Here is a 15,133-nt window from a genome sequence, read left to right as displayed (position 1 = left end):
TCAATTGAAACAATCTAGTGCTCTCCCCTGCAACAGTCTCCATTGATGTGTGCACTGCCGTATGACTATTTCAATTGAAACAATCTAGTGCTCTCCCCTGCAACAGTCTCCATTGCTCTGTGCACTGCCGTATGACTATTTCAATTGAAACAATCTAGTACTGCATCAGTTTTCATCTCCCTTCTCTTCGTCAAGCATTGTAACAAAGCTTTTTTCAACGCACAAATCTTGTATACGTTATTTCTCCAACTTCCCATTCTCGTTCAAGTTAAAACTTTGCACATTATTCATTATCGATAATAACTCATGAATCAATTAAAAAACTAACAAATTAGTTAATTAATAAGTGCAAATGGTTTTTCTTGTTTTAAATAGAAAAGGGAGATAAATCTTGCAGTATTGATAGATATATCAGTAATTGTTCGCCTCTTTCCCTTATATCAATTTTTAATTTTATTTTTGAAGCTAAAGCTGTCAGCTTGTTGGAAAACTTGTATGTATTTAAAACAAAACAACAACTTGATATACGATGAATGTACACTCATAATACAGGTTTAGATCGATACCAGAAAATGGAAGAAACCCCAATTTATTTATTTTTTTGTCAAACCGAAAATAACTCACACACACACACACATTTCATTCCTTAGATCTCATGTCTATTTTGTACTCCTTGAGCTCAGCAGCAGTTGAGTTACTGGAGGACACAAACCTGTGAATAAGTTGACTGACGTGATCAATCCAATAGCAAAGGGCATTGTCTGTGGTGGAGAAAGATTCACTCACTGTTTAAGCGGTGTGATAAAAAAAAAGTATTACTGTGGGGAGTGTGGAAACATGAGAAGCTCGCAAGTCTCAATGTTCAAAAGAAAAAGAGTGAAGTGTATGGTCGTAGGATATTCAAATACAGTAGCCTAGGAAGTTCACTGTAGTTCAGCTTGGTAGAGAGATTTCTTGTCATTGTAATAGGATTTGGGGGGGGGGGGGCTGACTGTGGGACGCGAACATAAGAAATGAGTACCTTTTTTTTTTGAGCTGAAGAATTTAGATGTACCTGTCCCTTCTGATAATTGAACAGGTGGACATGCACATTTATTTGTAGGCCAAAACGTATATAACCATTGAATTTGTTATATTTAGATAGAATTTGTAGAAAGTTGGAGACTAGAGCGAAAGTTGGAGACTAGAGCGACTGTAGTGAAGAAATGTACTAGTAGTACTACACGTAGAAGGTGTTCCAAGAGAAGGTGTTCCAAGAGAAGGTGTTCCAAGAGAAGGTGTTCCAAGAGAAGGTGTTCCAAGAGAAGGTGTTCCAAGAGAAGGTGTTCCAAGAGAAGGTGTTCCAAGAGTCAGACTTCTCTGTCTTTGCTGTTGTTTGAAGAATGGAAGAGAAAGTTGGAGACTAGAGCGACTGTAGTGAAGAAATGTACTAGTAGTACGTAGAAGGTGTTCCAAGAGTCAGACTTCTCTGTCTTTGCTGTTGTTTGAAGAATAGAACTTACAGTAGTATACAGACATCAACTATACAAGAACTCGCCTCCTAGCAATGCCGCTAGGTCACGTTTTGTCCATAGGTAACTGAGCTATTCAGGGGTAACGTTTTAAGGTCCTTTTCAACATTTCACAAAACCAATTCGCTCGAACATATTTTAAACTAGTACAGGACGGAGACGGCCCTTGATTTCAGTTACCCAATGAAAAGTGAAAGTTTGTAAAAAAAAAAAGATTTCTTTTATCTAGCTCTCAGACACTTGACCACGTCTGGACAGAGACACATTGTACCTTGTAGACGAGAAGAAGCAAGGGCTATAACTGTAGCTTTCAATAAACAAAAGAAATGAGTGCATGCCAAAACCAATGAAATGAATGATGGGAAGACTTTTTTTTTACCTTCATCACAAGCGCAACGTTTCGTGCACAGAGTTACACACAGAGCTTGACATAGTGATATAGTGTCTCAGAGCTCTGGTCTATAGTGTCTCAGAGCTCTGGTCTATAGTGTCTCAGAGCACTGGTCTATAGTGTCTCAGAGCTCTGGTCTATAGTGTCTCAGAGCACTGGTCTATAGTGTCTCAGAGCTCTGGTCTATAGTGTCTCAGAGCTCTGGTCTATAGTGTCTCAGAGCACTGGTCTATAGTGTCTCAGAGCTCTGGTCTATAGTGTCTCAGAGCTCTGGTCTATAGTGTCTCAGAGCTCTGGTCTAATAGTGTCTCAGAGCTCTGGTCTATAGTGTCTCAGAGCACTGATCTATAGTGTCTCAGAGCACTGATCTACAGTGTCTCAGAGCACTGATCTATAGTGTCTCAGAGCTCTGATCTATAGTGTCTCAGAGCACTGGTCTATAGTGTCTCAGAGCTCTGATCTATAGTGTCTCAGAGCACTGGTCTATAGTGTCTCAGAGCACTGATCTATAGTGTCTCAGAGCACTGGTCTATAGTGTCTCAGAGCACTGATCTATAGTGTCTCAGAGCACTGGTCTATAGTGTCTCAGAGCACTGATCTATAGTGTCTCAGAGCTTCACAACACTGATCTATAATGTATCGGAGCTTAACAACACTGATCTATAGTGTCTCAGAGCTTCACAACACTGATCTATAGTGTCTCAAAGCTTCACAACACTGATCTGTAATGTCTCGGAGCTTCACAACACTGATCTATAGTGTCTCAGAGCGTCACAACACTGATCTATACCATAGTGTCTCAGAGCTACACAACAAGCAGTTGTTGTTTTTTTCATAAAAACACACCACTTTTACAACTATTCACTATTAATAGTAACAAACACAGGAGGCTCTTTAGTAGGGGAGAAACAGTTTGCCATATTTTTAACATATTTATGCAAATGGTTTTAGATTTTTTTTTGTCAAAAAATATTTTTTTTTACATTTGTATTGCTACGTTATGTAAGTTCTGTCCCACTAACTACTACATTTACACAAAAATAATGTTTACTGTTTTTTAAGAGAAAAAACTATTTAGTATGCATATAAGTTGGACATAATTTAAAACAGCAATTAATGACTAGTTTTTCATATTATTGCGTGAACTGCAGTTTGTAAACACTATCATAGAACACTTAACTAAAGGATTTTTTTAGGATTTGAATAAGACATTGACATTTTACAAAACAATTAGATCAATTAGATATTCATTATAAGGCATCAGTTAGGCCATGCTCACATTTAACTTCACATTCACTTTCACCTATCCTTTGGTCTGCTGGACCGCTGGGGCCCCAAACAAGATCTGTCAACCTACTTTCTCCATTCTTCTCTGTCATTTGTCTTTGATAGAATTTCATTCTGATGTTCCTTCTGAAAATATTGATACCTGCCTTTTTACCTGCCTGGGTGGACCACTTCGGGGGCCGATTTTTAGTTTTTGTTTCCAGACAAACTGTCTTTGTAACCTTGTTTTTATTGATTCATGTTTTGTCAGGTTCAATGAATAATTCTGCAAATTTTTAACTTGATCCGAGATTGGGAAATGGAAGATAAAACATGTTTATAACTTTTTGACAGACAGACAGACAGAGCGAGTTGATATAAGCTTTGTAAAAATACACGTCTTTACTGTCTGACTTGTCTTGCTAGTCACCCCTTTTCTTCTACTTTCACGCCAGTATTTATTAACTTCAATGACGCCAGACCACCTGGTGGTTTCGTCAGAAACTCTTCAGCTTACATCCATCCCCCCACCCCCAAACAATGTTCTAAATAGAATCTGTGTGACATCAACCTTTTCTCCGACTAGCTCTAAATCAGCGGTTCTCAACCTTTTAAACTCGGCGACCCCTTTTACAATATACCACTCTGCCGCCCCCCCCCCCCCAATAGACACACACAGCAATAGAAGAATAGACAATAACAATTCTTATTTTTGATGGTCTTAGGCGACCCCTGGCAAATCGTCAATCGACCCCTAAGGGGGTCGCGACCCACAGGTTGAGAACCCCTGCTCTAAATGATCACTTCTCCTCGAGTACCAATACACCTTGGAAATGAGAGTTGATGGACAAGTGAACGCTACTTAAAACTTAGAACCAACACAATAAAAAGAGATATCACAAGTTTCGGATGGGGCAATTTGAGGAAAAAAGAGGGTGCTGGAAAGGTAAGCTACAAAAAAAAAGTAGTAAGTAAAATCTCAATCCAGAACTTGCGGCTCATCGCAAAGAAAAGGTCACGGTCATTTGTGATTAAAACATAAAGCATAAGAAGTGCTGATCAAAGCAAAATAAAAATACTTTAAAAAAAAAAAGCTTCAATCGCTGCCATACCTCTTAGTATGACAAGGTATATCTCTTATTTTTATTTTTCTCCTATATAAAACAAATTGTATTAGTTACGACTAACTAATTTTTTTTTAATTGATTCGTGTGTTGTCATAGACAATGAATAATTCTGCAAAGTTTCAACTTGATCTCAGAATGGGAAGTATGAGAGTAAATCGTGTACAAGATTCCACCCAGGCAGTGAGTTCATATAAAAAGAAAGCAATGTGATACATCACACAACACATGCCTGCTCGCATTACGTCACTATTGTGAGAACCACTGCTGGTATTTGAACACTGTCAGGGAGGAATATAAACTATGTGACGCTACTACAACAGATTTTGAATGTTCCTAGGACTTAACACTATGAGCGCCACTGTGTGTAATTAAACGTCTAGTTAAAACAAAACAAAGTGAATGGCGCGCTACAACAAATGTCTGGTCATATTACCTTACATAGTGAGACCCACAACTGGCATATATTAGGATGATATATATCAATGGACGGTGCTGTGTGAGATCCGCAACTGGCATGATGATATATATATCAATGGACGGTGCTGCCTTCAACAGCTCAGCGAGAATTCGACGCCATAACTCGGCTAACATCTCACTGCGAGCGTGAAACAAGTTTTTTTTCCCCTAACAAATACGTGAGTGACTACGAAGGTTTTATATTGTTCTAGAAGTGAGGACAGCTACAAATAATAGAGTAATGAAAGAGTCGGGGTAACGTTGACTGCTTTATGGGTTGCTTACTTGTGTTACCTACCTGGCCTCTGAAACTCAATGCGTTATCTACTATAGGTGTGAAGCACATTTGTCAAGACTTGGATAAAGTAGATATTTATAGGATGAATGGTTTCCAACCCATTTCTGGCCAGTGGGCTATAGGAATTTGTGGCCAGTGGGCTATAGGAATTTGTGGCCAGTGGGCTATAGGAATTTCTGGCCAGTGGGCTATAGGAATTTCTGGCCAGTGGGCTATAGGAATTTCTGGCCAGGGGGCTGTAGACATTTCTGGCCAGTGGGCTATAGGAATTTCTGGCCAGGGGGCTGTAGACATTTCTGGCCAGTGGGCTATAGGAATTTCTGGCCAGGGGGCTGTAGACAATTCTGGCCAGGGAACGGCAGACATTTCTGGCAAGGGGGCTGTATACATTTCTGGCCAGGGGGCTGTGGACATTTCTGGCCAGGGAACGGCAGACATTTCTGGCAAGGGGGCTGTATACATATCTGGCCATGGCACTGTAGACATTTATGGCCATGGCACTAGAGACATTTCTGAGTAGGGGACTTATAGTCATTTCTATTATGGGAGCTGTAGACATTTCTTGTCAGGGGACTGTATACATTTCTGGCCAGGGGGCTGTAAACATTTCTGGCCATGGCACTAGAGACATTTCTGGCCATAGCACTGTAGACATTTCTGGGTAGGAGGCTTATAGTCATTTCTGTTATGGGAGCTGTAGACATTTATTGTCAGGGGGCTGTATACATTTCTGGCCAGGGGACTGTAGACATTTCTGATACATTGTGTGTTTGTGTTACTGGCACAATCACCAGACTAAAAATCTGAAGTGCATGGAATCGAACCTCACGTCTACATTAAACGCTTTTACTTTGCTGTGTATTGCTTGTTGCATTTACTCCACCAATCAAATTCATTCTTTCATTGCTTCTGGTTCAAACGTACAAACTCCGTCAGAAATAGCAGAAGGGAATATAATATGTACCACCTTTTTTATGAACAGGTGTTCGTATTATAAAGGTTGTTCGAAAAAAAAATAAGAAGTTTATCCAGAGCTTTTCAAGATTTGCAGCTTTTCTTTTGGCATTCCTGGCGTAACGTAAGAACTGTTGATACTGCTCACGGCAAGAAGGGGGCGTGTCCGCTGATCAGCGCAAAGAATACAGAAGAGAGAAGCAGATCTTTGGGGACACAATAAGAAGAGAATGTGCCAGAAATGTCACAAGTCCATGTGCACGCATAGCGAGTTGCTGCGAAAAAGTTACCGCGTGACCACGTCTGAGAAATTATTCTTAATATAGCTGTTGTTCAGCCTCGGTTTGACTGATTACGGGATTTGTCAAATACATTGCAAGCCTGGTTTTAAAGTTTACTTTGTCTTTTTTTTTTGTTTCTCCTTTGTCAGGCTATGTCCTCCTTTTTTGTCCTCCTTTGTCAGGCTATGTCCTCCTTTTTTGCCCTCCTTTGTCAGGCTATGCCCTCTTTTTTTTGTCCTCCTTCGTAAGGCTATGCCCTCTTTTTTGTCCTCCTTTGTCTGGCTTCGCTCTCTTTTATGTCCTCCTTTTATCCTATTGTCATCTGTGTCCTCTCTTGTCCTCCTTTGTCAGGCTATATCTTCCGTTTTGTCCTCCTCTGGGCGCACAGGTGTCTGGTACCTGTAGCCAGATCACCGTGGGTCAGAATGTTCGGAATGTCTGCAAGATTTATTTTTTTCTCTTGTAAACCTCTGTAAAGAATATATTTTTTGACAACTATTACAGTCTATAGTTTTACTAGCAGCACTGTCGTTCACCGAGTAACCCGAAGTTTAAGGACGAGTGCAGTTTTGTGGGCAATGAAAATCTCAACCTGTGACCTCTATGTTATGCCAAACGTGACGCGGTTCTCAAATCATCGTCTGTGCCTTACTTTAGCAGGAGGTCTCAAGTGAGTGTACTGCATATTCTATGTAGCAATGGCAGGATCATGCAGACCGCGTACGCAGAGATCAACCATCTCGTCACTTGCCACTCTTAATTTAGAGCAGGGGTTCTCAACCTGTGGGTCGCGACCCTCTTGGGGGGGTCGATTGACGATTTGCCAGGGGTCGCCAAAGACCATCGAAAAAAATGGATTGTTTTTGTCTACTCTTCTATTGCTGTGTGAGTGTGCGGGAGGGGGGGGGGTCGCGGCAGAGTTGGGGGGGGGGGGTTAAGAGGTGTCGCCGAGCTTAAAAGGTTGAGAACCGCTGATTTAGAGCGTTGGCCAGAAGTGGTTCTAGGATAGGATGTTTTAAATAGCAAGCGTCAGAACATGCGAGTATGTGGCAGGTCCTAGAAACGTAAACAGAGAGATAGGAGTGTCCTCTGATGACCTGTGCCCGAGAAGGTGTCGCTGGTGTTGATATTGTTACACTCTAAGAAGATGTTCTATTGGTCCGAGTTCTAGCTAGCCCCAATGGAGTAAGCTATGTTTCTAGGTGAGTTCGGTTGAAATGCTTTGAAAGGTTCAAATCTGACTTAACATTCACACGGCATAAGCTTTTAAAATTGAAAGTTTAAAATGTGAATGTCTCTAGTGATTATATATAAAGCAGAAAAACAAAATAACGCATAACTTTTCATTTTCATACCTACAATTCTCTTTCCTAACATATTCGTTTTTTGTTGTTTGTTTGTTTGTTTTTTTTTGTTGTTTTTTTTTTGTTTAGACAAAGACATGGTATACAAAAGTCCTTACATTTTGTCAAAGTAAGGTCTCAATCCGCTGCCTAAACCTGTTCCACATCCTGTCTCACATACGTTTGGACCACCCTGTATGTGGAGACATTTGTATTTTAAAATATTCAATCTCTAAAAAAAACTATGTTTGCGACGGATCCTAGACTATTAACTAAAGTTGCATAGTATACTTTAAAAAGAGCATGTGACTTCATTCATTGTAAACACATCTTTTCAATGCAGAAATGTCAAGTTCTCGGTGAATGTGTTAGCGAAGGTGTCCCTTCAATGCACCAAATACACACACACCCGAGCTGTACATAACGTAACAGTTGTAGGCAAACACTCACTTAGCACTTGATTGAAACATAACAATATTAAACATGTAATCTTTTAAAGCCTACATTGTTTATGGCAATAGTAATTGATGCACAATTACCTCCAGTGTCATTCGATACTGTTGATAGCCATATTTAAAAACTAAACATTGCGTCTTGAAGATCTAAGGGAAAAAAAAGACTTCTATGTTACAGAAGTGTTTGCTAAACAGTCCTAATTTGTAATGGCGCATAAGCTCAAGGAATATGTTTTTCTATCTCCGTGAGGTCTATCTTCCAATTACATTCAACTTACAAGAACGTGTGTAAGCTGATTAAAAAGAGCTTATGGAGTTTAAAAAATGTGCCCGTGTTGATCCCTCGGGTTTGTTTGTTTTTTTAAACTGTCAAACGCTTTCCAATGATCTAATGGACGCTTCTTGAGTTTTATTTGATGTGATTCGTCTGCATGTTTTTCTCTGATGATAGTATACATTCGACTTGGATCATTTTCTGTTCAAAGTGTACATATGAAATTAACTATGCTACATAGAAGACTTATTTGAAAATGTGGTCAGTCCATCTCGTCCTCTGTTACTACTAGGTGGTCCGTGGTTCCAACCTTGGTCACGTGAGCCCTGTGCTACTGCTGGGCGGTCTGTGGTTCGTGTCCTGGTCACGACAGTCCTGTGCTACTGCTAGGCGGTCAGCGAGTGTTTCGTGCCCTGGTCACGACAGTCCTGTGCTACTGCTAGGGGGTCAGCGAGTGTTTCGTACCCTGGTCACGACGGTCCGTATTTAATTCACTATATTTAATTCACCATTTTCTATCCTAAACTATACGAGTGTATCTAGTGCATCCGAAATATGTGTTATATGTCTGCTTAGTAGAAAGTTACTACAAACTCCAAAGGGCGATGTTACATTGTAACTCATATCCTGAAAACCTGTTTGACGCTCTTTTATTTGAAATCCAATTTATGTCAACCCCATTTTTTTTTTGGTGGGGGGGGGGGGGGGGGTAGGATATAAAACTTGTCTCTCGAAATTATTCCTTAAAACGGATGTGACAGTGACATTTCTTTGTATAGAGACGCTTTACGGCACAAGACGCCCACAAGACAACAAAGAGCTGTCCCTCCCCTTTTCGTTACCAACAGAGTAGACTACTAGATACTTCACATACTTCCAAGCGATTCTATACAGAACACGTGGGCGTGATGGCATACAATAACGAACCAGGTAGAGTAAAGAATGAATAGGAAATGATGTCCCCCGAAACATTTCGTTACACTCGGTAGCGCAAAAAAACAAAAAAAGATGCTACTATGCAATACAGAGAGAAATGATTTTAAAAGCCAAATTCGATGTCAAGAATTTCTTTTTTTTTAAAAGCCAAACATGTTCTTGATCTCGTTGTTTTAGAACATGTTCTTGTTCTCAATGTTTTAGGACATGTTCTTGTTCTCAATGTTTTAGGACATGTTCTTGTTCTCAATGTTTTAGGACATGTTCTTGTTCTCAATGTTTTAGGACATGTTCTTGTTCTCAATGTTTTAGGACATGTTCTTGTTCTCAATGTTTTAGGACATGTTCTTGTTCTCAATGTTTTAGGACATGTTCTTGTTCTCAATGTTTTAGGACATGTTCTTGTTCTCAATGTTTTAGGACTTGTTCTTGTTCGCAATGTTTTAGGACATGTTCTTGTTCTCAATGTTTTAGGACATGTTCTTGTTCTCAATGTTTTAGGACATGTTCTTGTTCTCAATGTTTTAGGACTTGTTCTTGTTCGCAATGTTTTAGGACATGTTCTTGTTCTCAATGTTTTAGGACATGTTCTTGTTCTCAATGTTTTATGACATGTTCTTGTTCTCAATGTTTTAGAACTTGTTCTTGTTCGCAATGTTTTAGGACATGTTCTTGTTCTCAATGTTTTAGGACATGTTCTTGTTCTCAATGTTTTAGGACATGTTCTTGTTCTCAATGTTTTAGGACATGTTCTTGTTCTCAATGTTTTATGACATGTTCTTGTTCTCAATGTTTTAGAACTTGTTCTTGTTCGCAATGTTTTAGGACATGTTCTTGTTCTCAATGTTTTAGGACATGTTCTTGTTCTCAATGTTTTAGGACATGTTCTTGTTCTCAATGTTTTAGGACATGTTCTTGTTCTCAATGTTACAGATGTTATCATTTACAAAGACATTGTGATGGCAACTATGAAAGTGAGATTGGCCAGACGTTTTATCGTTCGACCGCAAACCTAACCCTAGTGTGGCCAATCATTCGGCCGCTGACATAACCCTAGTGTGGTCAATCATTCGACCCCTAACCAAACCCTAGTATGGCCAATCATTCGACCGCTAACCAAACCCTAGTATGGCCAACATTCGAGTCCTAACCAAACCCTAGTGTGGCCAATCATTCGACCCCTAACCAAACCCTAGTGTGGCCAACATTCGACCCCTAACCAAACCCTAGTGTGGCCAACATTCGACCCCTAACCAAACCCTAGTGTGGCCAACATTCGACCGCTAACCTAACCCTAAAGGCTGTAAGATATGTACTACATTTTGAGATAGACTAGATGCGCAAGTCTCTTATATAAAATGAAAGGAAAAAAGAAGTGTTGCAGTATTGCTTGAGACTATATTCAATGCGTTGGACTGCCCATTCTTCTAGTTACTTGAATAAAATATTAACATATCCAATTTATAGTGTGGGGGAAAATACCGTTATTAAACTTGTTTCTAATTAGGTGTATGTCTATTATGTTGAATACTAACAGACAAAACCAATATCGACCAGATCTGCTATCTTATGAAAAACATTTTAAAAATCTTAAATAATTATTGACATTACATCTAATAAGGCTTGTCTTCGAGTCCGAAGATCACTGAGGAATGCAGTATTTCACGTGGCTACGCAACCCCGGCTGTGACCTTGACATTACCACTGCCGGTATCCTACAGCATTTCAAATAAAAGAAGAAAGAAAAAAAAATATGATAACTCAAACTACAATATCCCCCACTTTTAATATCAGCCAAAGGAGTGGTGACAACTGACCTCCCAGACAATTAACAGGCCCGGAACATTCCTAAGAAGATTCTTGTTACCTGTCAGAGGGCGGAATTACTTCAGACCTGACACATCATTAAAACATTTCTCAGCGGACACTGCTAAATAAAAGACTACATTAAATGTTGTTTACATTTAACGAATCTGGATGCTGGGAGTGCCAGAGAATGACATAAAGGTATTTTATATCGTAATAATGATTTAGGCTTGTTGAGCGTCCGAAGATAAAAGGATGAGTGTAGAAATTCATGTAATTTACGAACACTCAGCTGGTGGAAGTCTCCGTGGAAGTTTTCATCTAAAGATCAAATTAATAATCATCTCTATATATAATTCTCTTCATGGCTCAACCACGCCAGACACCACCAAGATGTCATGGAAAGATTACTCTCTTATTTCTGCAAGTCGGACTAGAGTTACCCCAAGTAGCTTTAGCGACGACAAAAAAAAAAAAAGGCGGGAGAGAACAAGTAGTATTCGCCCGTCACTAAATACTTGTAAATAGCGGCGTATGGTACGCCGCAGGTCGACTAGTATACAATAGTCAAGTATTTAGCAACTATTTCCCAGAAATAGAACGTCGCATGAAATCTACAAGAAATAATATAAGGTGAGTTGTGAAAATCTGGCCAAAACAAAACTTGATTCATAAAGAATGAACATGAACTTTTTATTTCACTAATACTGGATCTACTTCCTGTTGACCTATTGTTCATACACCGAGTCTTCTGTGTACTGATGACACTGCTCTAATTTCACACACCAAGTCTTCTGTGTACTGAGGATACTGCTCTAATTTCGTACACCGAGTCTTCTGTGTACTGATGATACTGCTCTAATTTCGTACGCCAAGTCTTCTGTGTACTGATGATACTGCTCTAATTTCGTACACCAAGTCTGCTGTGTACTGATGATACTGCTCTAATTTCGTACACCGAGTCTTCTGTGTACCGATGATACTGCTCTAATTTCGTACACCAAGTCTGCTGTGTACTGATGATACTGCTCTAATTTCGTACACCAAGTCTGCTGTGTACTGATGATACTGCTCTAATTTCGTACATCAAGACTTCTGTGTACTGATGACACTGCTCTAAGTTCGTACACCAAGTCTTCTGTGTACTGATGATACTGCTCTAATTTCGTACAACAAGTCTTCTGTGTACTGATGACATTGCTCTAAGTTCGTACAACCAGTCTACTTTGTACTGATGACACCCAGTCTTTAGTATACTGATTGTAGAAAGTTCACTCAGTGCTCTAGAAACTCCCACGGAGAGTTGCTCCCTGTGTGATCACATTCTTTAGTCTACTAGGCTCCTGGTGTTTGATGTGCTCGGAAGATTATACACCCAGGGCGCGACTATTGTCATCAGAGTTATAACTCCGCCGGCCTGAGAAATCCATCAGAGATGAATGTACCTACAACATGGGCTGCGTCATGACCAACAGATTAGAGTTCGGTCTTTTTGGTCTGGAATCTAAATTATGCTGTCTGTGCCGCCTGTGTTCGTGTTTACAAAATCATTTATTTTCTTCAAAATTATAAAGTGTGTTTTTTTTCTTTCCCGTGGAGGCACAGCATGATTTCATTCCAATTCTTTCAAAGTGATGTATGGCTCGAGTCAACGCTAGAAGACGACAGAACGAGTAGTTTCAGTAAGACAAAATACAAAGACGAGATACCACTGGTGCAAGATAACAAGATCACTTATCACTCAGCTGTTTTGTTCAAGTTGTTTACACTTAATAGAGTATAGAAGGGGAAAGACAGCAAAACTGTTTCCTGCAAGAAGTGGCGAGTTCGAATCCTCCTAAAGTTGATGCTCTTACCTTGTATTTTATGCTCTTATCTTGTATTTTATGCTCTTATTTTTTGTTTTACAGCAATGCTTCATATAACTGTCGTTAAATTACAGAACTATATATCACAAAACTTCTATTCCAATCCTACAAATCACAGCCGTTTAAGTAGTCCTGCATTTTTCTCACAGTACTATACATAATAGGGGCTTGGTGGCTTAGGGGTAGAGCGCTTGGTTTCTGAACCGAGAGATCTCGAGTTCGAATGTAGATGAAAACTGGGTTTTTGAATTTCGGGATTTTTAGGAAGCCCCCGAGTCCACAAAAATCTAAAGGGTACCTGACTTTAGTTGGTCGTTGTGCTGACTACATGACACCCTAGTTAACCCTGGGTCACAGAAACACATGACCTTTGCATTATCTTCATAGATCGCAAAGTCTTAAAAGGGGTACTCTACTTTTGATATAGATGAATCTTACCTAATTCATTCCTTTGAACGTATTACAGTCCCTCCTTATAGTACTTTAATTATACTTTACCCTTGCAAGGGCATGAGCCATGTCGATATTATGTACAGGCTAACTCTGATCATGTGTAAATCAGTGTCATGCAAGGAAAAAAAAGTGAATGAGATAAATCCTACTGCCCGTCTTATAAGATTACTTTTATCATCTCTACAGATTGTACGGAGGTGTATGATGCCGGCCACCACACCAGCGACATCTACTTCATCAAGCCGCTCTACTCTGGCTGCCCCATTCCGGTATGGTGCGACATGGACACGCCCAAGGGGGGCTGGCTGGTCATCCAGAGGCGGAGGGACGGCTCCGTCAACTTCACCCAGAGCTGGGACAAGTACAGGTCGGGCTTCGGTGACGTCAGCGGCGAGCACTGGCTGGGGAACGACAACATTTTCCTGCTGACCAACCAGGACAGGTACCAGCTTCGCGTGGACCTCTGGGACTTTGCAGGGAACAGAGTGTACGCTGTCTACTCAAGTTTTAAAATTGATGGTAAACTTAAGTAATCCTGTCTATGTGTATGTGACGCTGTATGTATTGCATGGTTATTACACTGTAGTAATTATAAGTGTAAATCTAGTGACACTGCACTTATGTTGTAGATCAGTTGATTTGAAGTCCTTGAAGGCTAATTCAAATTAGAATACGAAATTAATTTAGATCTCACAAACTTGAATAAATGTTCAGGCAGAACGCTTCTGTTAAAATGGCTATGTCTTCGATTCCGGAGAATAAAGATGAGTGCAGTGTTTCATGTGGGCCCAGTTCCGACCTGAATATTTTTCAAAACCTGATGCAGACAAAGCTGTTGTCCGCCGGTGGTCTTTTAAGTTTTCTTTACGTCATCTGCAAGGGCTTTTCTAGCACCCGCTTCAGATAGAATGGCAAAATATAAATGAATTGAAATTGTAAATCTACAGAGAAAGCATTAGTGCAGCATGCTAGAATATTCTGACAACCCTCGGCCTTCAGTTATACTTTTTAATCTGAGATCTAGAAAAACACTGCGAAAGTGTGAAAACTTTATTTTTCGCGCCCTTGTGTGTTATTTTTAGCTCTACGGCAAGAAAAATAGACTCCTCCCAAAATAGCCTGAGTTATTGAGACGTTTATACTTGACAGTGTTCGTTGTTTCTTGGTCAAACCTTGCCACAGCCAACAAACGAACAAAGCCGAAGATGTGACAGTTCGAACTTCAGATAGGTGCGTTTGTGTGTTACAGCAGCATCGTACAACTAGTTAGGTATGCCCCCCCCCCTTTTTAGAGGTTTTACATTGGCCTGTCTGTACGTCCTTCTGTCAGTGCACGCAAAGTTAGCTCAGTTACCTTAAGCCCATAGAGAGCTTATTTACACTGGAATAGATCAAGTGCTCATGCAACGCCACCGGTACTGAGTAATGATTTATGAACGAGTTGTTTGAAAAGAGTTCTCATTTGTATTAAATAAACGCAGTTATTTCCCCTTCTCTACCACGTTAAATTGAACTATTCACTTGTTTAACTTTAAAAAAAAATTCCTTTAGGATAGTTCAGCGGTTCTCAACCTTTTAAGTTCGGCGATCCCTTTTTACAATCCCCCATTCTGCCGCCACCCCCCCCCCACACACACACACACATACAGCAATAGAAGAATGGATAATAACAATCCATAGTTTCGATGGTCTTAGGCGACCCCTGGCAAATGGT

At 40.1% G+C, this 15,133-nt stretch overlaps 2 protein-coding genes across 2 annotated transcripts in view; one reads left to right on the top strand and one right to left on the bottom strand.

Annotated features, from left to right (window-relative positions):
- LOC106051503 (protein disulfide-isomerase TMX3-like) overlaps positions 1 to 15,133 on the bottom strand; it is a 126,932-nt gene that overhangs the window by 70,819 nt on the left and 40,980 nt on the right. The window lies entirely within an intron of this gene.
- LOC106060938 (fibrinogen C domain-containing protein 1-like) overlaps positions 1 to 15,133 on the top strand; it is a 52,896-nt gene that overhangs the window by 33,187 nt on the left and 4,576 nt on the right. The window contains exon 3 of the mRNA XM_056034517.1: positions 13,606 to 13,938. Within this exon, the coding sequence (XP_055890492.1) occupies positions 13,606 to 13,938 (333 nt within the window). The remainder of the gene's footprint in view (positions 1 to 13,605; positions 13,939 to 15,133) is intronic.

This window comes from Biomphalaria glabrata, chromosome 7 (genome assembly GCF_947242115.1).
Source record: "Biomphalaria glabrata chromosome 7, xgBioGlab47.1, whole genome shotgun sequence".
Classification (NCBI taxonomy): domain Eukaryota; kingdom Metazoa; phylum Mollusca; class Gastropoda; family Planorbidae; genus Biomphalaria; species Biomphalaria glabrata.
This window is presented reverse-complemented; position numbering and strand designations above follow the sequence as displayed.